Source organism: Agelaius phoeniceus, chromosome 3 (assembly GCF_051311805.1).
Source record: "Agelaius phoeniceus isolate bAgePho1 chromosome 3, bAgePho1.hap1, whole genome shotgun sequence".
Lineage (NCBI taxonomy): Eukaryota > Metazoa > Chordata > Aves > Passeriformes > Icteridae > Agelaius > Agelaius phoeniceus.
In genome coordinates, this window is record NC_135267.1 from 3577695 (window position 1) to 3597251 (window position 19557).

General features: G+C 49.1%; 1 protein-coding gene across 1 annotated transcript; it reads left to right on the forward strand.

Moving 5' to 3' along the window:
• Positions 1-1470: 1470 nt before the first annotated feature.
• LOC129118357 (serine protease 55-like) lies at positions 1471-18888 on the forward strand. The gene is given in 7 exon segments (XM_054629688.2): positions 1471-1578; positions 1698-1746; positions 1749-1958; positions 2821-3010; positions 4114-4361; positions 7278-7438; positions 18601-18888. Coding segments are annotated over 7 exon segments (1254 nt in total).
• The last annotated feature ends 669 nt before the right edge of the window (positions 18889-19557 follow it).

Consider the following 19557-nt stretch of genomic DNA (forward strand, 5'->3'; position numbering starts at 1 on the left):
AAATCAATTTTTGGGTTTATTCATGGGGATCTCAGAGTGCAGACTCAGAGCTGCAGACAAAGGATGCAGGGATGCACAGTTTATCCCATATGGAAATGGGATCCTGTGGGTCCAGAGCTCAAGGAGTGAGCCAGTTTTGGGGGACCTAGGGTGGCACTCAGAGACACAAATCCACAGCACCTCCTTCTCCATGGCACTGCTCTCCACAGCTTGGTTTGATGTTTCCTGCTCACCAGCTCAGCTTTAAAGCTCAAAAAGGCCCAAAACAGCTCCCTGAACATCTTCTGTACCCACACAGCAGAGCAGATCGTGCTCCAAGCTTGGAGACAACTGACAATGCTCCCCACAAAGTCAGTGCTTGGGGTTGTAAATCCAGTGCTGCAGCCCTGCCCACTGTTTCCAAAGATGGGGAGTAAATCTGTGCCAGAAAAATCAGCTCCCCATCTTCCCTCGTGCTCCTCAGCTGATGCTGAGCTCATCCCAGTCTCAAAACCCAGAGGAAATGTGTCCTCTTGGCAGATTGCACCTGGGCCAGGCTTACAGGAGCTGCCTCAGGCAGGACTGCCCCATTAGGCTCTTCCTGGAGATGCCCCAAAATGTGTCCACAGCACACTCAGAATTTTGGTTTCTGTGGTAACTGATCCTGTCCCTAACCTGCCCTGCCATGGAGTTTTTTCAGTGCTCACAGCCAAGTAAACCAGCACTTGTGTCTCGTTTCCTTGGCATGAAGTGACAGAGCAGCAGAAAAGAGAGGGAAATAAAGTCTTACCCTCATCCTATGCATTGTCAGCCTCTGTGAAATCCAGACTCCAGTGGGATAATTCCTGATGTGCTCCAAGGCAAAGCATTTCAGGTGCTGAATCATCTGGGGGCTCATGAAATGTCTCCCGGTTCCCTTCCCTTCCCCTCCCTCTCCTCCCTCTCTGTGCTGTAGTTATTATTTTGGAACAAGCTGGTAAGTCTTTGGGAAAAACTTTTATTATAGATATCCTCAAGTCTGAGTCTGGCTGAGATTTTTTTTTTTTTTTGAGTCCTGTCCTGATAGAAATGATGTCTTGGTCTAAAAATCAGCATAATGGCTCCATTGGTACTACAACTGGCCCACACCAAAATATTTTGGTACCACAGAATTATTTACTGGAATCCTTGATTTGATTTTGATTTGAGGGTTTTGGTGGGGCACTCTGAAAATTGTCCTTTGACAGAGCTGCTTTTTCCTACAAACACAGAATCCCAGGATGGTTTGGGTGGGAAGGGACCTTAAAGATCATCCAGTCCCACCTCCTGCCACGGGCAGGGACACTTTCCACTATCCCAATTTGCTCCAAGCCCTGTCCAAGCTGGCCTGGAACATTTCCAGGGATGGAGCAACTCTCCTGTTTAAGTACATTCAAGTCAATACCCCAGGCATGGTCTAACTGAGAAAATTATCAGGAAATGAGAAAATTAAAGTGACGATAGGCTTTGGAGATGAAGCTGAAAGCTGATAGAGCTCCTGAGGTCTTCAAAAACGGTTCAAGATCCAGCAAGGGCTACAGCACCCAGCTCATGAAATCCTCCATTGCCACATCCTGTGAGGTTAGCCCAGGATACAGACAGGAATTCCACTTTGCCCTGTCCCTGTGAGAGCCAGAGGAAACCACAAACCTTTTGGAAATCCCTGAGCTTGCCCTCAGTGACCCTTTTGCCTTGGGAAGGAGCATCCAAGCGCTGCACCCCCAGGAAGGAGCGGGTGCTGTGATGTCACCTGGGTTGTGTTGACATGGAATGCAGGCCATGTCCTGAGGCATCTGCAGAGGCATCACTGCTCTGAGAGCTCTGGGAGAGTGTTGGACCAGGCTGGATTGAGATGCTGCTCCTCACCCTCTCCTGTTTGGCTTCCCTGACCAGCAGTGTCCAGGCAGGTTTCGTTTCTCAGCATTCTCAGCACAGAAGAGCTGCAGAATATTTAAATGTGGGTAAGTGAAATGGGTCTGGGCTCATTCCTTCTACTGAGGGAATAAAGGTGTGGCCTGTGCTGCAGCCTGATGCACCTTCCACCCCCTAAACAAGGATTTTATCCCACCTGCCTATGGGACATGGTCAATGGTCCCTCCCACCCCAAATTCCTGGGCAGTGCTTGGCAGAGTTTAGGTTTGGGGAGGTGACAGGGATGTCACTTTGGGAGGGATCAAATAACAGATCCAGGGAGGGCATTCTCACCCTTTACTCTGCTGAGACCCCACCTGCAGAGCTGCCCCAGCCCTGGGCTCCAACAGCAGAAGGACCTGGAGCTGCTGGAGAGAGACCAGAGGAACCCACAGAGATGCTCCAAGGGCTGGAGCCCCTCTGCTCTGGAGCCAGGCTGGGAGAGCTGGGGGTGCTCACCTGGAGAAGAGAAGGATCCAGGGAGAGCTCAGAGCCCCTTCCAGAGCCTAAAGGGGCTTCAGGAAAGCTGGAGAGGGTTTTGGGACATGGGATGGAGGGACAGGACACAGGGAATGGCTTCCCACTGCCAGAGGGCAGGGATGGATGGGATATTGGGAAGGAATTTTTGGCTGTAAGGGTGGTGAGGCCCTGGCTGTGGTTGCCCAGAGAAGCTGTGGCTGTCCCTGGATCCCTGGAATTGTCCAAGGCCAGGTTGGATGAGGCTTGGATCAACTTGGTCTGGTGTAAATTGGAGCTGGAATGGAATTGGAAAAATTATTTTTCCAACCCCAACCTCTCTGTTCCTCTGATTCCATGGATATTTTTATTTCAGTGCTCAGGGGTGTCCTGCCCCTGTCCAGCACAGGCTGTGACACTGCTGAATGTGTCCAAAATGTCCCTTTTTGTACCCAGGCTGTGGCCTCCGACCATCCTACGAGTCCTTCCAGGGCACTGGCAAGAGGATTGGGACGGGGACAGACGTCACCCCCGGGGAATTCCCGTGGCACGTGAGCATCCAGAGCCGTGGGAAGCACATCTGTGGAGGCACCATCATCAGTGCCCTGTGGATTTTGACTGCAGCCCACTGCTTTGCAGATGAGCTGTGAGTGCTCCAGGGGTGGGAGGGCAGCCCAGGCATGGGGAGGGGGATGAAATTCCTCCTGGTGGATGCAGGATGAGCATCTCCTCCTGTGCCACCATTTGTGGGGATGGCATTCCTCCTGATGGGTGCAGGATGAGCATCTCCTCCTGTGCCACCATTTGTGGGGATGAAATTCCTCCTGGTGGGTGCAGGATGAGCATCTCCTCCTGTGCCACCATTTGTGGGGATGAAATTCCTCCTGGTGGGTGCAGGTTGTGCATCTCCTCCTGTGCCACCACTTGTGTGACTGAGCCCTGAAAGCAGGGGCTGTCTCCTCTGGGGGAACACAGAAATGTGCAGAAATCTGCATAACCATTTCCAATGCCTTTGGACTTTTTTGATTTTCTTGAGTTAAATAATTTACTGGTGTTCCCAGAGCTTTGACTTCTGGAGATGCGGTTGGGTTCAAGCAGAAGGGGAATACTTTGAGGGGTGTGGTTGGGTTCATCCCTCAGTACTTTGAGGGATGGCCTGAGCAGCCTTGGATAAATGCCCCTGATGCTATTCTGATAGCACATCTTGTGCACTTGTTCCAGCACCTTGTAAAAGGTGGTGTATTCCATTTCTGGCTCATTGTATCCCCCAAATTACCTTTGCTTTCACATACCAAACACCTTTACCTCATGGAGACTTTGAGTTTAAAACACCAAATTCTGGGTAAATCAACTCCATGCAGTGTCCAGGGGCAGAGTCCAGCCCTCTGTGAGTCCCCTCCAAAATGTGGCAGCTGAGACTGCTTGGTGACAAATGACCTGTGGCAGCACAGCCTGGAGCAGCTGGCTGGGGACAGCAGGGTCTGAGCAGCCAGCTCAGGGCACAGAGATCCAAAAGATCCACACCATTCCATCTGTTTGGTACAGGCTGGGTTATTTATAACATTCACTCACATTCTACCTCTGCACCCCTCTGCCCTGGAAACCATCCCTTCCTAGGAGTGAGGGTAAATTCCTTGGATATTTACAGCTGAACTGCCTAAGCCACCATTGTGCCCTGCTCTGGGGAGGAGCCACCAACCTTCACAACCCAAATCCTTCATGTTCTCCATGCCCTGTTTTGTTTTTAAGGCCACCAGATCTGACGGTGGCAGTGGGGGGAGTTAACCTCAGCCTCCCTCTGGAAGAGTGCAACCCAGACAGCCTGATCCTGCACGAGGAGTTCAACAGAACCAGCCTGCAAAATGACATTGCCCTGATCCTGCTCAGCAGCCCCATCGAGTTCAGCACGGAGAAGATTCCCGTCTGCCTGCCCTTCGTGTGTGACAGGGACACCTGGCAGCACTGCTGGGCTTCTGGCTGGGAGAGCACAAGTGCAGGTGAGGTGCTGGGGGGACACGCATTTGCTGATGGAAGATGGGGTTTGTGGCTGTCCTCTCCCATGAGGGGTTTCCCAGATCAAAGTTTCACTCCCCACCTTTTTTTATCTTGACATTTTTTTTTTTTGTCGAATAATTAAACCATATACCCCTACATTGTCCAAATCACTTGTCATCAATACACTTTCAATTAACCTTCCTCTAGATTTCCTAATATCAAAACAACAATCAACCATCATCATCACTCTACAACCACCCCCAAACATAGAATTAACCCCAGAACTACCCTCCCCAAAAAACCAAACAAAAATACAAACCATGATGATAAATCATCGACCAATCACCCACCAAATTTTACGTTCTTGTAGCTTATAGAAAGCATGACACTGAAGATGCCAAGATGGTTTATGCATCCAAACCCCCCCAGCCTCTGCACATCCACCAGTTCCCTGTTCAGGGCAAGAACCAGACACCAACAGACCCCCAGAGCAAAATCTGGGACCTATTTTGGCACCACATCCAAACTTTGGACCTCATTTTGGCACCACATCCCAACTTTGGACCTCATTTTGGCAGCCAGATTAAGGCAAGCTTCACCCTGGTGGGTAAATTAGCACAGAATCATGGGATTATTATGGCTGGAAGGGACCTTAAAGCTCATTTTATTCCAACCCCCTGCCAGGGGCAGGGAAACCTTCCACTGTCCCAGGTTACTCAGAGCCCCATCCAGAGCTGGGTCTTGAACACTTTTCACCTTGTAGGATCCTTGTGAGTAACTTCAGCTTGGGATATTCTATGAATCACCCAGTTAGGCTGGGTCTAAAATGGTCTGGACTAAAGGAAATGAAGGTCTGGGGCTGTCTTGGCTTAATGCCTCTATGAGCTGGATTGACTTATTGGTTCTGGCCACTCCTTCCTTCACTCGTTTAGGACTGCAGATTGCTGTTGCTAATTGATCTCATTTAGGCCCTAATGAAAGCAGTTCCAGCACTGAGTGTGACCCAAAATGTCTGTCCTGAACAAATGTCACTAATTAGCCAATGAGCTGATTCATTACTGGAAAGAATTAATCAGGACTGGGAGGGCAGGGGGGTGCCTTGGAGCTCAAGGATGCAGTAAGTGAACATCCCATTGAGTCCTTGCTATTCTGCTCCAATTGCTGGTTTGTTTGTTTGTTTTTTTCCCATGAAACTCTGCATTTGCCTTCTTAAGCTTCATTTTCCTCACTCAACAGTAACACACAACACTCTCATAGTTTTGAAGCTCTCCCACTTCACCAAGGTAACATGTTCCTGTTTTCTGTTGAGTAGTTACATAGCATTGAACTTGATCCATAGGATCATGGAATCATGGAATGGTTTAGAGTTGAAAGGGACCTTTAAATCCATCCAGTGCCACCCCCTGCCATGGCCAGGGACACTTCCCACTATCCCAGGTTGCTCCAAGCCCCCTCCAGCCTGGCCTTGGACACTTCCAGGGATTCAGGAGCAGCCACAGCTTCTCTGGGCACCCTGTGCCAGGGCCTCACCAACCTCACAGCCAACAATTTCTTCCCAATATCCCATCTATCCCTGCCCTCTGGCAGTGGGCAGCCATTCCCTGTGTCCTGTCCCTCCATCCCTTCTCCCAAAACCCTTTCCAGCTCTCCTGGACCTCCTGTAGGCTCTGGAAGAAGCTTTAAAGTCTTCCCAGTGCTTTTTCTTCTCCAGGTGAACACTCCCAGCTTCTCTCCATAACAGGAGAGCTTCACCCTCCTGGAGATTCCTTCACCAAAGCATTTTCATCTTTGGGCACTTCCATCTTAGCTGGAAAAGGGATGTGACAACTTTCCATCTTTTGGATCTTGTCACTGAGTGTCAGTTTCCTGCAGGTTCTGGGAGGATTTGGCACAGTGAAATATGAAAGAAGGAGTGAGTTCCAAACAATCTGAAGGTCTCACTTTTATCCTTCAGTCTCAGATTCTCTTTGGAGAGAAACGTGGGTGAAATAATTGGGCTTTCCAAGTAGCCCAGCGCATTTTTCAGTCTTTCTGTCACTTGCAGGTGCCAGCTGTGATTCCTGTATTCCCAACCCAAGGGAAGAATAAATCAGATATTTCCTTTGTGTCACTTTGTGAAGATACAGCTGGGTGAGGTGTGGCCTTGCAGCCCTCCCTGGGGAAAACAATGTTTAGATTGGATATTAGGAAAAAAATTCCTCCCTGGAAGAGTTGTTGGGCATTGGAACAGCTGCCCTGAGCAGTGGTGGAGTCTCCACATCTGGGGGAATTTCAAAGCCATGTGGACGTGGCATTTGGGGACATGGGTCAGAGGTGGCCTTGGCAGTGCTGGGGTAATGGTTGGACTGAATGATTCAAAGGTTGTTTCCAATGTAAATTATTCCATGATTCTATAATTCTAAGATTAGAATTCTGGGGAAAGCTCAGTGGACTTTGATCTGCAGGGGCTTGCACAAGATGCCATGAAAAGCCCCTCAGACTGAATTCCCAAAAAAACCCATGAGTGAGGAACCCCAGGCGTGCAGGACAGCTCATCTCAGGTGATCACTGAGACCCCCAGCAGGAAAATCCATCCCTTTGGGGGTTTCCCAGTAGTCTGGCATCCCTGGCAGTGTCCAAGGCCAGACTGAACAGAGCTTGGAGCACCCTGGGATAGTGGAAGGTGTCCCTGCACGTGGCAGGGGTGGCACTGGATGATCTTTAAGGTCTTTTTCCACCCAAACCATTCTGTGATTCTGTGAGAAGCTCAGGAGCACAATCTCATCATTGCCAGCACTTGGGGAACCCCTGTGACCCCAAACCCTACAGTTCTGCCCAGAGACCCCATTGCCCTGAGATGCTTTAGAAATCCAGCTGAGGTTGTTCCCAAGGGAAATCTCCAGCAGCTTTGTTGATCCTTCTCTTTTCATTTGCTGCAGCATCCCCTGTGCTGCAGAAAACAAGGGTGAAGCTGATCAGCAGGGAGAAATGCCTGGAGCACATCCCACACCTCGTGGGGGGCATTATGTGTGCTGAGACAGAGCAAGGAGAAGGAGGAGGAGGAGGAGGAGGAGGAGGAGGAGGAGGAAGAGGCTGCCAGGTAAAGGGACCATCCTGGTCTGCTTCAGGTTACACCCTGAAAGGAGGCAGGAATGGTTGTCCAGGAGCTTCAAGGCAAAATAATTGGGAGGGAAGTTTAATCTGAGGGTATTCTTATTTAATTTAAATAAGAAACATTTCTCAGATGAGGTCTTGGCTCTGACCCAAATGTGCTTGGCCGGTCTGTGGGTGCCTGAATGAGTCACATCTTGTGGCAGTGTGCTGGTGGCAGAGAATGAGGGACTTTTCAAACCTAAATTACAGTCTGAGCAGTATTTGATATCAGGGAGCTGACACAAACACCCAAATGAGGCAAAACTCACTCACAGCTTGTGCCCTCACAGCACATTCCACCCCCAGGATCACTGTCCTGGTGTCAAATGAAGTCTGGAAGCCAAAAGTTCACCTTGTCTTTCATGGCACCCAAATTCCAACCCCTCTCCTGGGAGACTGGCAAGGACTGGGCTCTCCTGCAGCCTCTGGTTCCAGACTGAGATTTCCCTCCTCTACTGGGAAATGTTTTTTTTTAGGAATCACAGATGGTTTGGGTTGGACAGAGCTTTAAATCTCACCCAGTTCCACCCCCCTGCCATGGACAGGGACATCTTCCACTATCCCAGGTTGCTCCATGACCCATCCAGGTGTATTTTATACATGTCCACGGGCTTGGAGGGGTCTGGATGGGGAGACACATGGTTGGGCATCTCCATCCTGTAGGAATTACTCATTGGAGGAACTAAAGCAGCACCCAGGACAGAGAGAGATCCCCCGACCTTTAGGCACAGGCTGGGGGCACCAGGACCATGGGACTCTGAGGGAAAGTTTCCTTTGCAAAATGATTTTGTGATTAGCCAGAGAGCATCTGCCTCTGAAACCATCCAAGGAGTGACTTTCACCCCCATTAAATTAAATCAAAAAATCTTAGAAAGAAACCTGCCAGAGGATAACATTAACATGATTAAAGGATGCACTGCCCAGCCCAGCCTAGCCTGAAGTTCTGTGGGTGAATGATGCTGGTGAAATAGCAGGAGCACTTGTTCCCAGAAAAATTAATCTCCTGGACTCAGAAAGCTGATGAAGCAGCTATTTAGATCCACAATCCTGTCAGAGTTTTCTGAGGAATGAAGTAGGAATGTGAGATTTCCAAGCAGTGGAAGCACATGTCCTTTGCATGGGTGAAAAAACTCAGAATTCAGCATCTCTCTGATTTTAGTGGGATCTTGACCAGGCAGGAATGCTTTGTAAACTGGAATAAAGGGAACAGGACAAAACCAGAGCTGAGGACAGAAGTTGTACTTTTCAGGGATGAAACAATGACAGGACTTGCCACCAGATTTTGCTGATTTGCTGGAGGGGAAGTGTTTTGCTGCTGGATGGTTTCCTGGATTTCTGAGAAGTCCTGAATAAAGCCATGGGGGACACATTTTGACCTCACCTGTCTGGGTCAGCAACCCTGTGGCTTGTCCCTGTCATGGCCTGGGACAGGACAGGGCTGAACCTGATGCTTCTTCTGCAGCAGGGACCACTGGGCAGAATCCCAGAATTCTTTAGGTTGGAAAAGCCCTTCAGGATCACTGAGTCCATCCTGTGACCAATCCCCACCTTGTCCCCAGCCCAGAGCATTGAGTGTCACATCCAGTCCTTCCTTGGACACCTCCAGGGATGGGGACTCCAAACCTCCCTGGGCAGCCCCACCCTTGCAGGGAAGAAATTTTTTCCAATATCCAATGTAAACCTCCCCTGGCACAGCTTGAGGCGGGGTTCCCTTATCTTGTCTTGGAGCAGAGCCCGACCCCCTCTGGCTGTCCCCTCCTGTCAGGAGTTGTGCAGAGCCACAAGGTCCCCCCTGAGCCTCCTTTTCTGCAGGCTGAGCCCCTTTCCCAGCTCCCTCAGCCCCTCCTGGTGCTCCAGCCCCTTCCCCAGCTCCATTCCCTTCCCTGGACATGCTCCAGCCCCTCAATGTCCCTCTTGGAGTGAGGGACAGACCTGGACAATGCATCTGCACTGTGGACAGTGTGAGGATTGCCTGTGAGGATTGCAGGGTTTCTGTCAGATGAGAGTGAGGCCAGATTTCAAAATGCCCAAATCCTTCACATCCTCATCTCTGTCATGGAGACAGAGCAGCCCTGGGCATGGCATTGGTCTGCTCCATCCAGCTGTCTCCTGAGGGACCTCCAGGCTCCAGCTCTTGCATGGATCAGGAGCCACCCACAAGTCCCTGGGGAGAGGCCAGGAAGGATTAAAAGCTCCGGCAAGGCAGAGATTCCTGGTCAGGGAACAAACCCTGGAGATGCTGAGTTGGCTCCAGTAGCTGCAGCCCAAGGAAGTCCGGACACAGAGGAGATAAAAGCCTGGTATTAACATTTCCTGGGATTTGCTGAGGATCAGGATCCATGCTTTCATGTCCAGAGCCAGGCTAAGGCAGGGAAGTTGCTGGACTCGAGGTTGTAAGTCCACATGATCCACATCAGGATCCAAATCTGTGAACTGTGATGGAGGGAACAACTTTTCACACAGGGACAGTGACAGGACAAAGGTTTTAAACCAGAAGAAGACATACTTAGATGGGATATTAGGAAGGAATTCTTCCCTGTGAGGGTGGTGAGGCCCTGGCACAGGTGAAGCTGTGGCTGATCCATCCCTGGAATTGTCCAAGGCCAGGCTGGACAGGGCTTGGAGCAACCTGGGATAGTGGAAGAAATTCCTCCTGATGTCCAACCTGAACCTCCCCTGGTGCAGCTTGAGGCCACCCCATGAATAGAAAAGCCAAGAATAAAAAGACTCAGACATTTCACCAGCTGCCCTCATACCAGCCCAGCCTAATTTGTGGATAACTGTCCATGTTCCTCCAATAACTCAAGGAGATTGAATAGCAGAGCTCCCAAGTATTTGTACCTAAAAATAAGAATCCATTCCCTTAAAAAGAAAAATCTATTCTATCCCAATTCCCTGGCAGTTCTGCAGACAAATATATGGATTGGCTGGGAATTAACACTACCAGGAGCTGTAATTGACTTATAGTTCTATTTAGTCATAAACATTAACATTAATGGATGTTCAGGGGGTACAAGTGCTAAAGAACAGACACTGGAGATGGCCTATGTATTATTTTTCTGTGTGCTACATTTCTTCCGTGACCCCATGAACCACAATTGATGTCTCATTCCTTGCTTTCTTAAGCATCTTTTGTTAGGCTCTGATGCAATGGTAACTTGAACAAAAATTAGAGTATAAGGGGCTTACAAAGCAAATGCCTCCTTCAGTGCCTTCCCTGCCCAGGCAAAATTCAGTAAATGGCCCAATTATAGTTCAGAGGGGCTGTGGGGGGAGCTCTGATGTGGTGATTAGGACAAAGTGTGTTCAGCTGGAGTCACAGGTCACCTACAGTTCAGCAGCACATGAAGGGGGGCCAGGCCCTGCTCTGATTCCAGGGAATTGCAGGAATTGCTCTGTGACCCCCAGGAGCGGTGGGGTGGTTCCAGCTCAGGTGAGTCCTGGGCTGCAGGTATCCTCCCCCTCCTACAGCCTGCAGCAGGGGGGATTTTGGCCATAAATCACACAGTGGTTGGGGTTTAAAGGGGCCTTAAAGATCATCTGGTTCCAACCTTCCTCTATCCTAGGTTGCTCCAAGCCCTGTCCAGCCTGGCCTTGGACATTTTTAGTGATCCAGGGGCAGCCATAGCTTCTCTGGGCACCCTGTGCCAGGGCCTCACCACCCTCACAGCCAAGAATTCCTTCCCAATATCTCATCTAACCCTGCTTTCTTTCAGGTGAAGGCCATTTCCCCTTGTCCCATCTCTGAAAATGCCATTTACAGCCTCTGGGATGCTCAAGGCTCTCACCCCACAGAGCTGGAGCAAAAGCAGTAGTTTTTGTGCAAACCTGGATGGGGTTTTCCAGCCATTTCACAAATGTCTATTTTATAAACATCTACAGAACCACCTTTCCATCAGAAGGGAGAAAAAAAATTCCCCTGGTGATGGGAATCACTGAGGTTGATTCAAGCATCTGTGTTAAAATGACATCAGGCCCTTTGTGTGTGTTTATTGCTCCCCATGAACTGAAATCCAGCTGAAGGGGTTTAGCTCAGAGAGGGGCACTTGGCTCCAAGGCAGGACAGTTGTTTACATTTAATTCTCTATTAGACACCCCAGGATATCCCCCAGTATCCCATTGCTCCCACCTCAACCTTTGCTCCAGTGACTGCAATGGGAGCCTGACACTGGCACTAGAAAAGCTCTGGCATCCTTTCACAAGGTCTTGCATCCTTTCACAAGGTCTTGCCTTCACAAGGTCTTGCCTCCTTGGACCACAAGGTCCAAACATGGCCCCAAAACTGCCAAGAAAGACTTGTGAAATAGAATTTTCTGAAGGAAAGGATCTAGCAAATGAAAACTGTGTTTTTATAGGCAGTTGTCATGGATTCAAGGAGAAGAGCACAAACCAGGATAGTGTGGTCAGTCCCTGAAGCCGCTCGAAACACCTGAACAGAGGTGGTTAAATTATGGTCTGGCTGCAGTCTGTAGGGATGGGAAGCATCCACAGGAGCTCTGAGGTCCTTCTGCTGTCTCAGTTTGAAAAGACAGGAGTCTGCTAAGGAAGGCAGGAGCCTCCCCTGAAATGGAGAATGTAAACCCTCCCATCCCTCTGAATTGCTATAAATTTTAAAATTAAGGGGCTCCCAGGCAAAAAAAATGGGGGCAGGAAATAACAGTTCTTTAATAGGGAAGAAAATAAAAAGATAAAAATAGCAATGCAGTACACTAGAACAACACTGACAGAGTCAGAGCACACACTGACACCCTGTTGGTCAGGGTGCTGGCAGCAGTCCAATTGGAAATGTGGCTGCAGCCCTCCTGCAGTGTCAGGTGTGGTTCTGCTGGAGCAGGGATCCTGTAGAACAGGGTGTAGGCTTCCTCTGAAGATCCAGTGGAAGAAAGAGGCAGCTGCTGTTCCTCTGGGGAATCCAGTGAAACATCTGTGTTGGTATTCCAGAACCTCCAGATTATATCCAGGTAGGAATGCTTGGCTCCTCCCTCTGGGCTCACATCTCCCAGTGGGATGCTGTAGTTCTTATCAGTCATGCAGTGACATTCAACAGCCTCTTATCAGCAGATGTCTCCCCAGAGGGAGGAGTGATTTTGGAAGAGATAAGGCAAGCTGCCCACTTGACAAAAGACAGCTGCCATACAGATGGTAATAGAATACATCTTGCCTTGAAATCTGGAGCATCTGCCTATCAGCCAAATGTTCCCTAGGGCCAGGAGGCAAAACTATCCACATTTCACTCCAAAGTTATTCCAAACTGCAGAAAAGTACTTTATTATTGTATCTTACCTTAAAAATAGAATCACAGAATCACTGAGGTTGGAAAATCCCTCTGAGATCATTGAGTCCAACCACTCCCCCAGCACTGCCAAGGCCACCACAAAACCATGTCTCCAGGTGCCACATCCAATTGTTTTCTGAACATGTCCAGGGTTGGTGACTCCACCACTACCCTGGGCAGATGTGCCAGGGCTTGACAACCCTTTCACTGAAGGAATATTTCATAATATTCAATGTAAACCTCCTGTAGTGCAATTTGAGGCTGTTTCCTTTTTTCCTATGGAAGAGAGTAATCCACTCCCCACCCTTGTCATGGATTTCCCATCACTGAACTATTGCTACCACCATGAGGTGTTTCTTTTCCCTGAGGGACAGATTGCTTTAAGCAGGAAGGTGTTGTGGGAAGCCTCAGAACAAAGCAGTGGAGAGGTGTTTCTGCATTTGCAGTCCCTTCAATTTTCTTCTGAAGGGTCCTTTGATGTGCAGCTCACAAGAATCAGAACGGTTTTCCATGAGTTTTTAGGGCTTTCATCACTTTATCATTTTATGGTGTGGGCAGACAAGTGAGCACAGGCAGGCTCTGATGGCTTCATTCTTTAATCTGTGAGAAATTAATTCCCAGTGCAAGACCCTGGGATGATGAGGAGGATGATGTTGGGCGTCTCTTGTGCTTTCTTCCTCTGGGTTGTAGATTTTACTCCCTCAGACTGAAGCTGTTTGGGAGTCCAGCTTGGCTTTGTGTGCCTGGTGGGGAGCAGAGCTCCTCTGGATCCAGCTGAACACAAAATCCCAGCTTGCCCTGGGAGTGGGGAATGGCTGTGATGACTCAGAGGAGCCATTTCTCATTCAATGACAGCTCTGAGGGGAAGCTGTGACTCACAGGCACATCTAAATTCTTTAAAGGAGTTGCCAGCCCTGTGGAAGAGGGTGGTTCAACCATCTAACACGTTCTGAGATTCCCAAAACTCTTGCAAGGAGATTCCTCAGCAAGGGTTCATGGAGAAACTGAGCTGTCATGAAGCGGAAGGGATTTGAACAGAGAAAGAACTTACAGGGATAGTTTTGTTGGCATCCATGCAAGGAATTTTGATGTTCCAGGAGGGCAAATGGGCAAATGCCAAGATGACCAAGTTGGCCAGTGCCACAGCATTTTTCAAAGGGGTCAAAGTGAAAGGTGGCTGTGCAGAGGTGCAGGAGGTCCCATTATTCTGAGTGACTGGGTTAAAACAGCAGCTGCAGCTCATCATTGATAAAGAAAAAGTAATGGATATATGGAGTAGCAATTCCAGCTGTACACTGGCCATAATAGGCTCTAATTTAGCTATTACCATGTCAGAAGAACTATGGCTAGTCCTTCAAAAACATCAGCTTGAGGCTCTGGGGAGGTCAAAAGGGCAATGAGAGGATTAGGAATTGTTAGGACGGGAATAAGTGGCAAAGCAAATGTGTTGTGCCAGGGCACTACTCCTGGGAGCCTCCCTGTGTGTGATTCCTGTCCATTCCATCTGAGAAAGGAGCAGTAATTTCAGAAAAAGAGGGAAGTGGAACAGGAAGAGTGAACAGGGACATGGAAGAGCTCCTGGCAGCACAGGGAATAGCAGAGCAATATTCTGAGGCTTGCAGGAAAGATGTCTGACGGGGATGTGACACATTTCCAACCTCATGGGCAGCATGGAGAGGAGTCAAGAGCTGTCCTCGTGTCACTGCTGCTCCAAGCACATGAAGGAGGGGTGTCAGATGGCCTTATCAGGCAGCAGACCTAAAACAGAGAGAAGGAAGTGTTTTTTCTTCCATCAGATAATTAAACTACGGGAGTTGCTGACCAGGATGTTGTGGGTATTTATCCTTAAGGGATAAATGGATTCAAAAAACCAATTAGGCAATTTCCTGGATGAAGATCTCTCTGAGGCCATTAACCACTGGGATGTAAATACAACTCTGTAAATACTGGTCCTGTTCCTCCTCCTCCTCCCCTGAGCACTTGACAGCCAGAGACAGGAGTCTGGGCCACAGGGCTTTGGCCAGAGGCATCTGCTCTGTCTGTGCCACTGCAGTCACTAATGGCCTTGCTGACATCACACTGGGTGAATTTGGGTCATCTTCTCCCATTTTCCAGCCAGGGGATGGAGGGACAGAGGAGCTGAAGGTTCTCAAAGGGTTTGTGTGAGAGGACTCCAGCTGCCCTGCATTACCTGCTGCCTTTCTGATACCTGCACATTAACGTGGCCACAACCTCCTTCCTCCCACTTTAGAGACAGCTGGGAACATCTGGGCAAATGACATTCTGCCTCCAGCAGCCAGGGCAGCTCTGATGGGCACTGCTGTTATTCCCAGTGTTGTTATTCCCTTGCTGATTATCTCCAATTTGCACAGAGCTCACCAACATGAAAATGAAAGCAGCAATGACTTGTGCATCCAAATTGTGCATCCACCTAATGAGGATCAGATGAGTTGTTCTCCCACCCCCAGAGCTTCTCCCACCTCGGAAGATTTATGTGGCTGAACATGTTTGTTCTGATCAATGGCTGTGCTGCAGACGCAAATACCAATGTAAAAGAGAGATTACACTTTTGATCCAAAGCCCACTAAAGGCAGCAGAAAGGCTCCTGATGCTCACAAAAAAAAAAAAAAAAAAGGTTTTGGCCGCAGTGAAAAAGATGAAATTTTTGGTCAGCTTCAGTGAACAAAGCACCTCGTTAGGCAGTGACAGATTTTATACAACCCACAGCTATTTATCAGTGAATGTATCATTGCTTTCACCTCTCCTAATGGGAGGATTAACATGTTTAAGGCAGAAATTCAGCACCAGATCTGATTTGTTGCATTTGCTTTTCAGTCATCTTCGAGATGACAAGAAACATGAAACAGAAGCAAAGCTGCTATTTTTAGTTTGGTTTTTCCCATCCAGAAACTTGGCACTTAGAGGGAAAGGCAGGAGCAGGTATCTGGTGTGTGCTGCTGACCAGCATTGTTTCAGCACCAGGATGCAGGAGCCTGAAAAAGCAGCCTTTAATAATTCTTCGATCCTCAGAGTCATTAACCTGAGCGTTCATTAAATTAGCATTACTGGAAGCATCACAGAGCTGAGATAATTGTCCCAGCACTCAAAAACTCGCTCCTCCCACACCCTCTCCTACACAAGGATGGAAAACCTTGGGCCGGCATTCCTGAAGGCTTAAGGTGGATACAGGGATATTCAGAAGTGCCCGAGGACTGAGTTTATCCTCTCCATCTTTAGTCCTATAAAAACCAGGCTCTTGATTCATCCAGGCTGCTGTAATTATGTGAGGTTATCATACGGAGAGGATGATTTGGCCCATCTTGTGATAAAGTCCTCATGTAAAATAGCTGAAGTTAAGAGAAATGGCATGTGAGAAATAGCACCCAGGAAGCAGAGCAGCGCAGCCCGTGTGGAAAGAGATCAGGATTTGGGTGCCAGGGCTCGTGGGTTAGGGAAATGGATTTGCAGCTGCTGCCTGGGCTGCTCAGAGCTTTCCTGAACTCCCTCCCTGCCCGGGATTTAAATCACCGATCCCCCAAACATCCCCATTTCCCCACCAACCGGGCAGGGAACCGAACGGACGTGGTTAAAGAGGAAAAGAAGGGAAGAGCAGATCTGGTTTGAGAGGGAAGCAGGGTTTAAATGGGGATCTCTGGCTCCAGTCCGCATCCCTGCCCTGCCGCGATGCGACAATTCCCGCGGGGACAGCCACGGGGCATCAGGAATTCACTGCTGCTCCGGGAAGGAAGATACTTTACGAGTGTGAACAGCCTCCAAACTGGAGCTGAAAGTGATCTGTGCAAGAGCTCGACCGGTACTGAAATACTACTTTTTTAAATTTTTTTTTTTTAATTTTTTTTTTTTTTTTTTTGCTGCTGGGAAAAACTGGAGCGGAGCATCCCGGGGTCCCGCTCTCCAGACTCCGCTGCTTATCCCGGTGTGGGAGGCTCCCAGCGCCTTCCTCTCGCCTCCAGGATAATGCCTTAGCCCATTCCTGCCCCGAGGGTATCCGCAGTGAAATCCCCGGGAATCGAATCGTGTGTGGATGCTCATTGATCCCAACGGGATGCCACTGCCAAGGAGCGGCTCCAAGGTCACCTCTGTGGTTTTCACGGGAATTCTTGGCTGAAATGGGGTCGGGAAACCTCTTTTAGATGCTGAGTCTGAAGAGGGTCCAGCAGCACTGCTTGAGATGCAAGGATGTGGCTATAATAACAACAAACAGTGTTGATTTTATGAGTTTGGACTCAATAATCTGAAAGGTCTTTTCCAGCCTAAATCTCTTTTCTTTGTTAGTCCCTTCCAGCTCAGGATATTCTGTGATTCTACAAACATTTCCTCTGCATTTATCTTAATTTTTAACTCCTGAATGAATACTGAACTGAAAGAAAAAAGGAAAAAAAAAGAAAAGATAAGAATATTAATGACCAGAGCCCTCCAGCTACTGGAGTGGGAATTCAGCCATAAACTTCAGCGAGTGCTGATGAGCTGCACAGGGAACTTCAGCCCCTTCCTTGCTCGTTAATTAATGTGTGTTAGCTCAGGGTAGCTGCTGGCAGAAGGGGTTTCATCCATTAATGACAAAGATGTTTCCCAAAGTAGCGTGCAAACAGGGAAGGACAACATTTCCCAGTAAAGTTTGCTGTCTTAGGAAATGGATTTGTATTGAATTTGTTTACCACGAGTGCTGGTCAGAAAAGGTGGAAGAAAAGATTCAAGCCCACTGTGGAAGGAAATTTTTTTATAGCAGGGACTGCACAGCACTAAAGATGTCCTGGAATCCCGGACTGGTTTGGCTTGGAAGGATCTTAAAAATCTCCTAGTACCTTCCACTATCCAAGCTCCAAGCCCCATCCAGCTTGGACACTTCCAGGGATCCAGGGGCAGCCACAGCTTCTCTGGGCACCCTGTGCCAGGGCCTCACCACCTTCACAGGGAACAATTCCTTCCCAATATCCCACCCATCCCTGCCCTCTGGCAGTGGGAAGGCATTCCCTGTGTCCTGTCCCTCCAGCCCTTGTCCCCAGTCCCTCTCCAGCTCTCCTGGAGCCCCTTTAGGTCCTGGAAGGGGCTCTGAGCTCTCCCTGGATCCTTCTCTTCTCCAGGTGAGCACTCCCAGCTCTCACACAGCCTTTCCTCAGAAAAGTGTTGCCACTGCCTTGGGTGGATTTTGTGCTGCTTTCTCTTCTCCCTGGGTTTGTGTCCAGAGATTCCAGAGCTGGATGTGCTCTGGGTGCTCCAGCTACAGCAGCCACCAGGAGAATATTCCTCATTTTGAGGTGGCTGCAACCTGCATTTGAAGCCTTGCCCACGCTGGGTGAGTGGTCCTTGCAGCAGCAGGAAAGTTTTCAGGGAAGTGACTGTGGCTTCAAGAGGGATTTGTCAGGATTATTGTTCATCTGCTGCCCAGTTTCTGGCTGCCAGCCCCCAAAATTCACAGTGGCAGGTACCCAGCACCTCCAGCAGCAGCTTTGCACAGGAGACAAGGACTGAGTGAGCAGTCACAGCAAATCTTCCTTTTCTCTCTGGGATGGTGTCTCTTGCTGACAGGTCTCAGGTGTCCTCCCGGGGCCACAGGAGCATGTGGGAAAGGCTGGGAATGACAGGGACTCAGTGCACTGAGCCAGAGCATGGGACTGATCTCTTCCTCTTGCCTCCTGTATCTATTTATTCTGCAGGATCTCAGGGCTGAGCTGCGAGATTTTGAATCCAAATTCCCTTTTTCCCCCTCCCCAAATCCTCACAAACCTGGGACAGAGATTGAATTTCCCACTCAGGCTGCTCTGAGGGACCTGAGGTTGGATCCAGCTGTAACATTCCTGCTTCTGCCACAGGTGGACAGCGGGGGACCTCTGGTCTGCAGCTACTGGGACACCATGAAGTGGTTCCAGGTCGGCATCGTCAGTGGAGGAAACCCAAACCACAGGATTTTGACACCTGTTTTCAGCTACCAGGAGTGGATTGAGAAGGAAACAGCCATAAGGGGAAAACCTTTCTTCACTGAGGGTGTGGACAGTGGAACACACGTCAGGGTTGCTCGTTCCAGGGCTGGAACACAGGTGGTGTTTCTGGGGTATTGTCTCCTTTTATTCACCTTTTTAATAGCAATAAAATTACCCTGAGAGGAGGTTTTTGAAAATAAAAGTCAGAACTGCCGCTTCATTCTTCTTTTCTGAGGCCAACCTGCTCCATGTCCCTGACATGGACACAGGGACCAACAGGAGATGTCACGATGAGACAGGGAGGGAGGCAGAGGGTGGAGAAATGGAATGAAATGAAATGAAATGAAATGAAATGAAATGAAATGAAATGAAATGAAGGAGGCAGGATTTGGGCAAGAAGGGCCATAATTCTCTGGAAAACACAGATATTCCACACTCCTGGGTCACACTGGACTCAGTTGTTTGCTAAGTGGAGATATGGCATCTGAAGGTGCCGATCCCCTTGGAAAGTTGAAACCCAGAGGAAGAGATTCACTCACTCATTATCATTAGCTCTGTAGGATACCTCTGGGCTTTTGAATCTTACAGATTTAGCTGGACTAATTTATTTTAGTCTGGTTTTAACTAATTTTATTTTTACTAAGAGCACCCACATAGAGCTCAGCCCCTCCTCAGGTGCTGTCAAACTTCTGGGACAGAACCACTGAGGGTGCCCAGAGAAGCTGTGGCTGCCCCTGGATCCCTGGAAGTGTCCAAGGCCAGGCTGGATGGGCCTTGGAGGAATCTGGGATAGTGGAAGTTGTCCCTGCCCATGGCAGGGGTTGGGATGGGATATAAGGTTCATTCCAA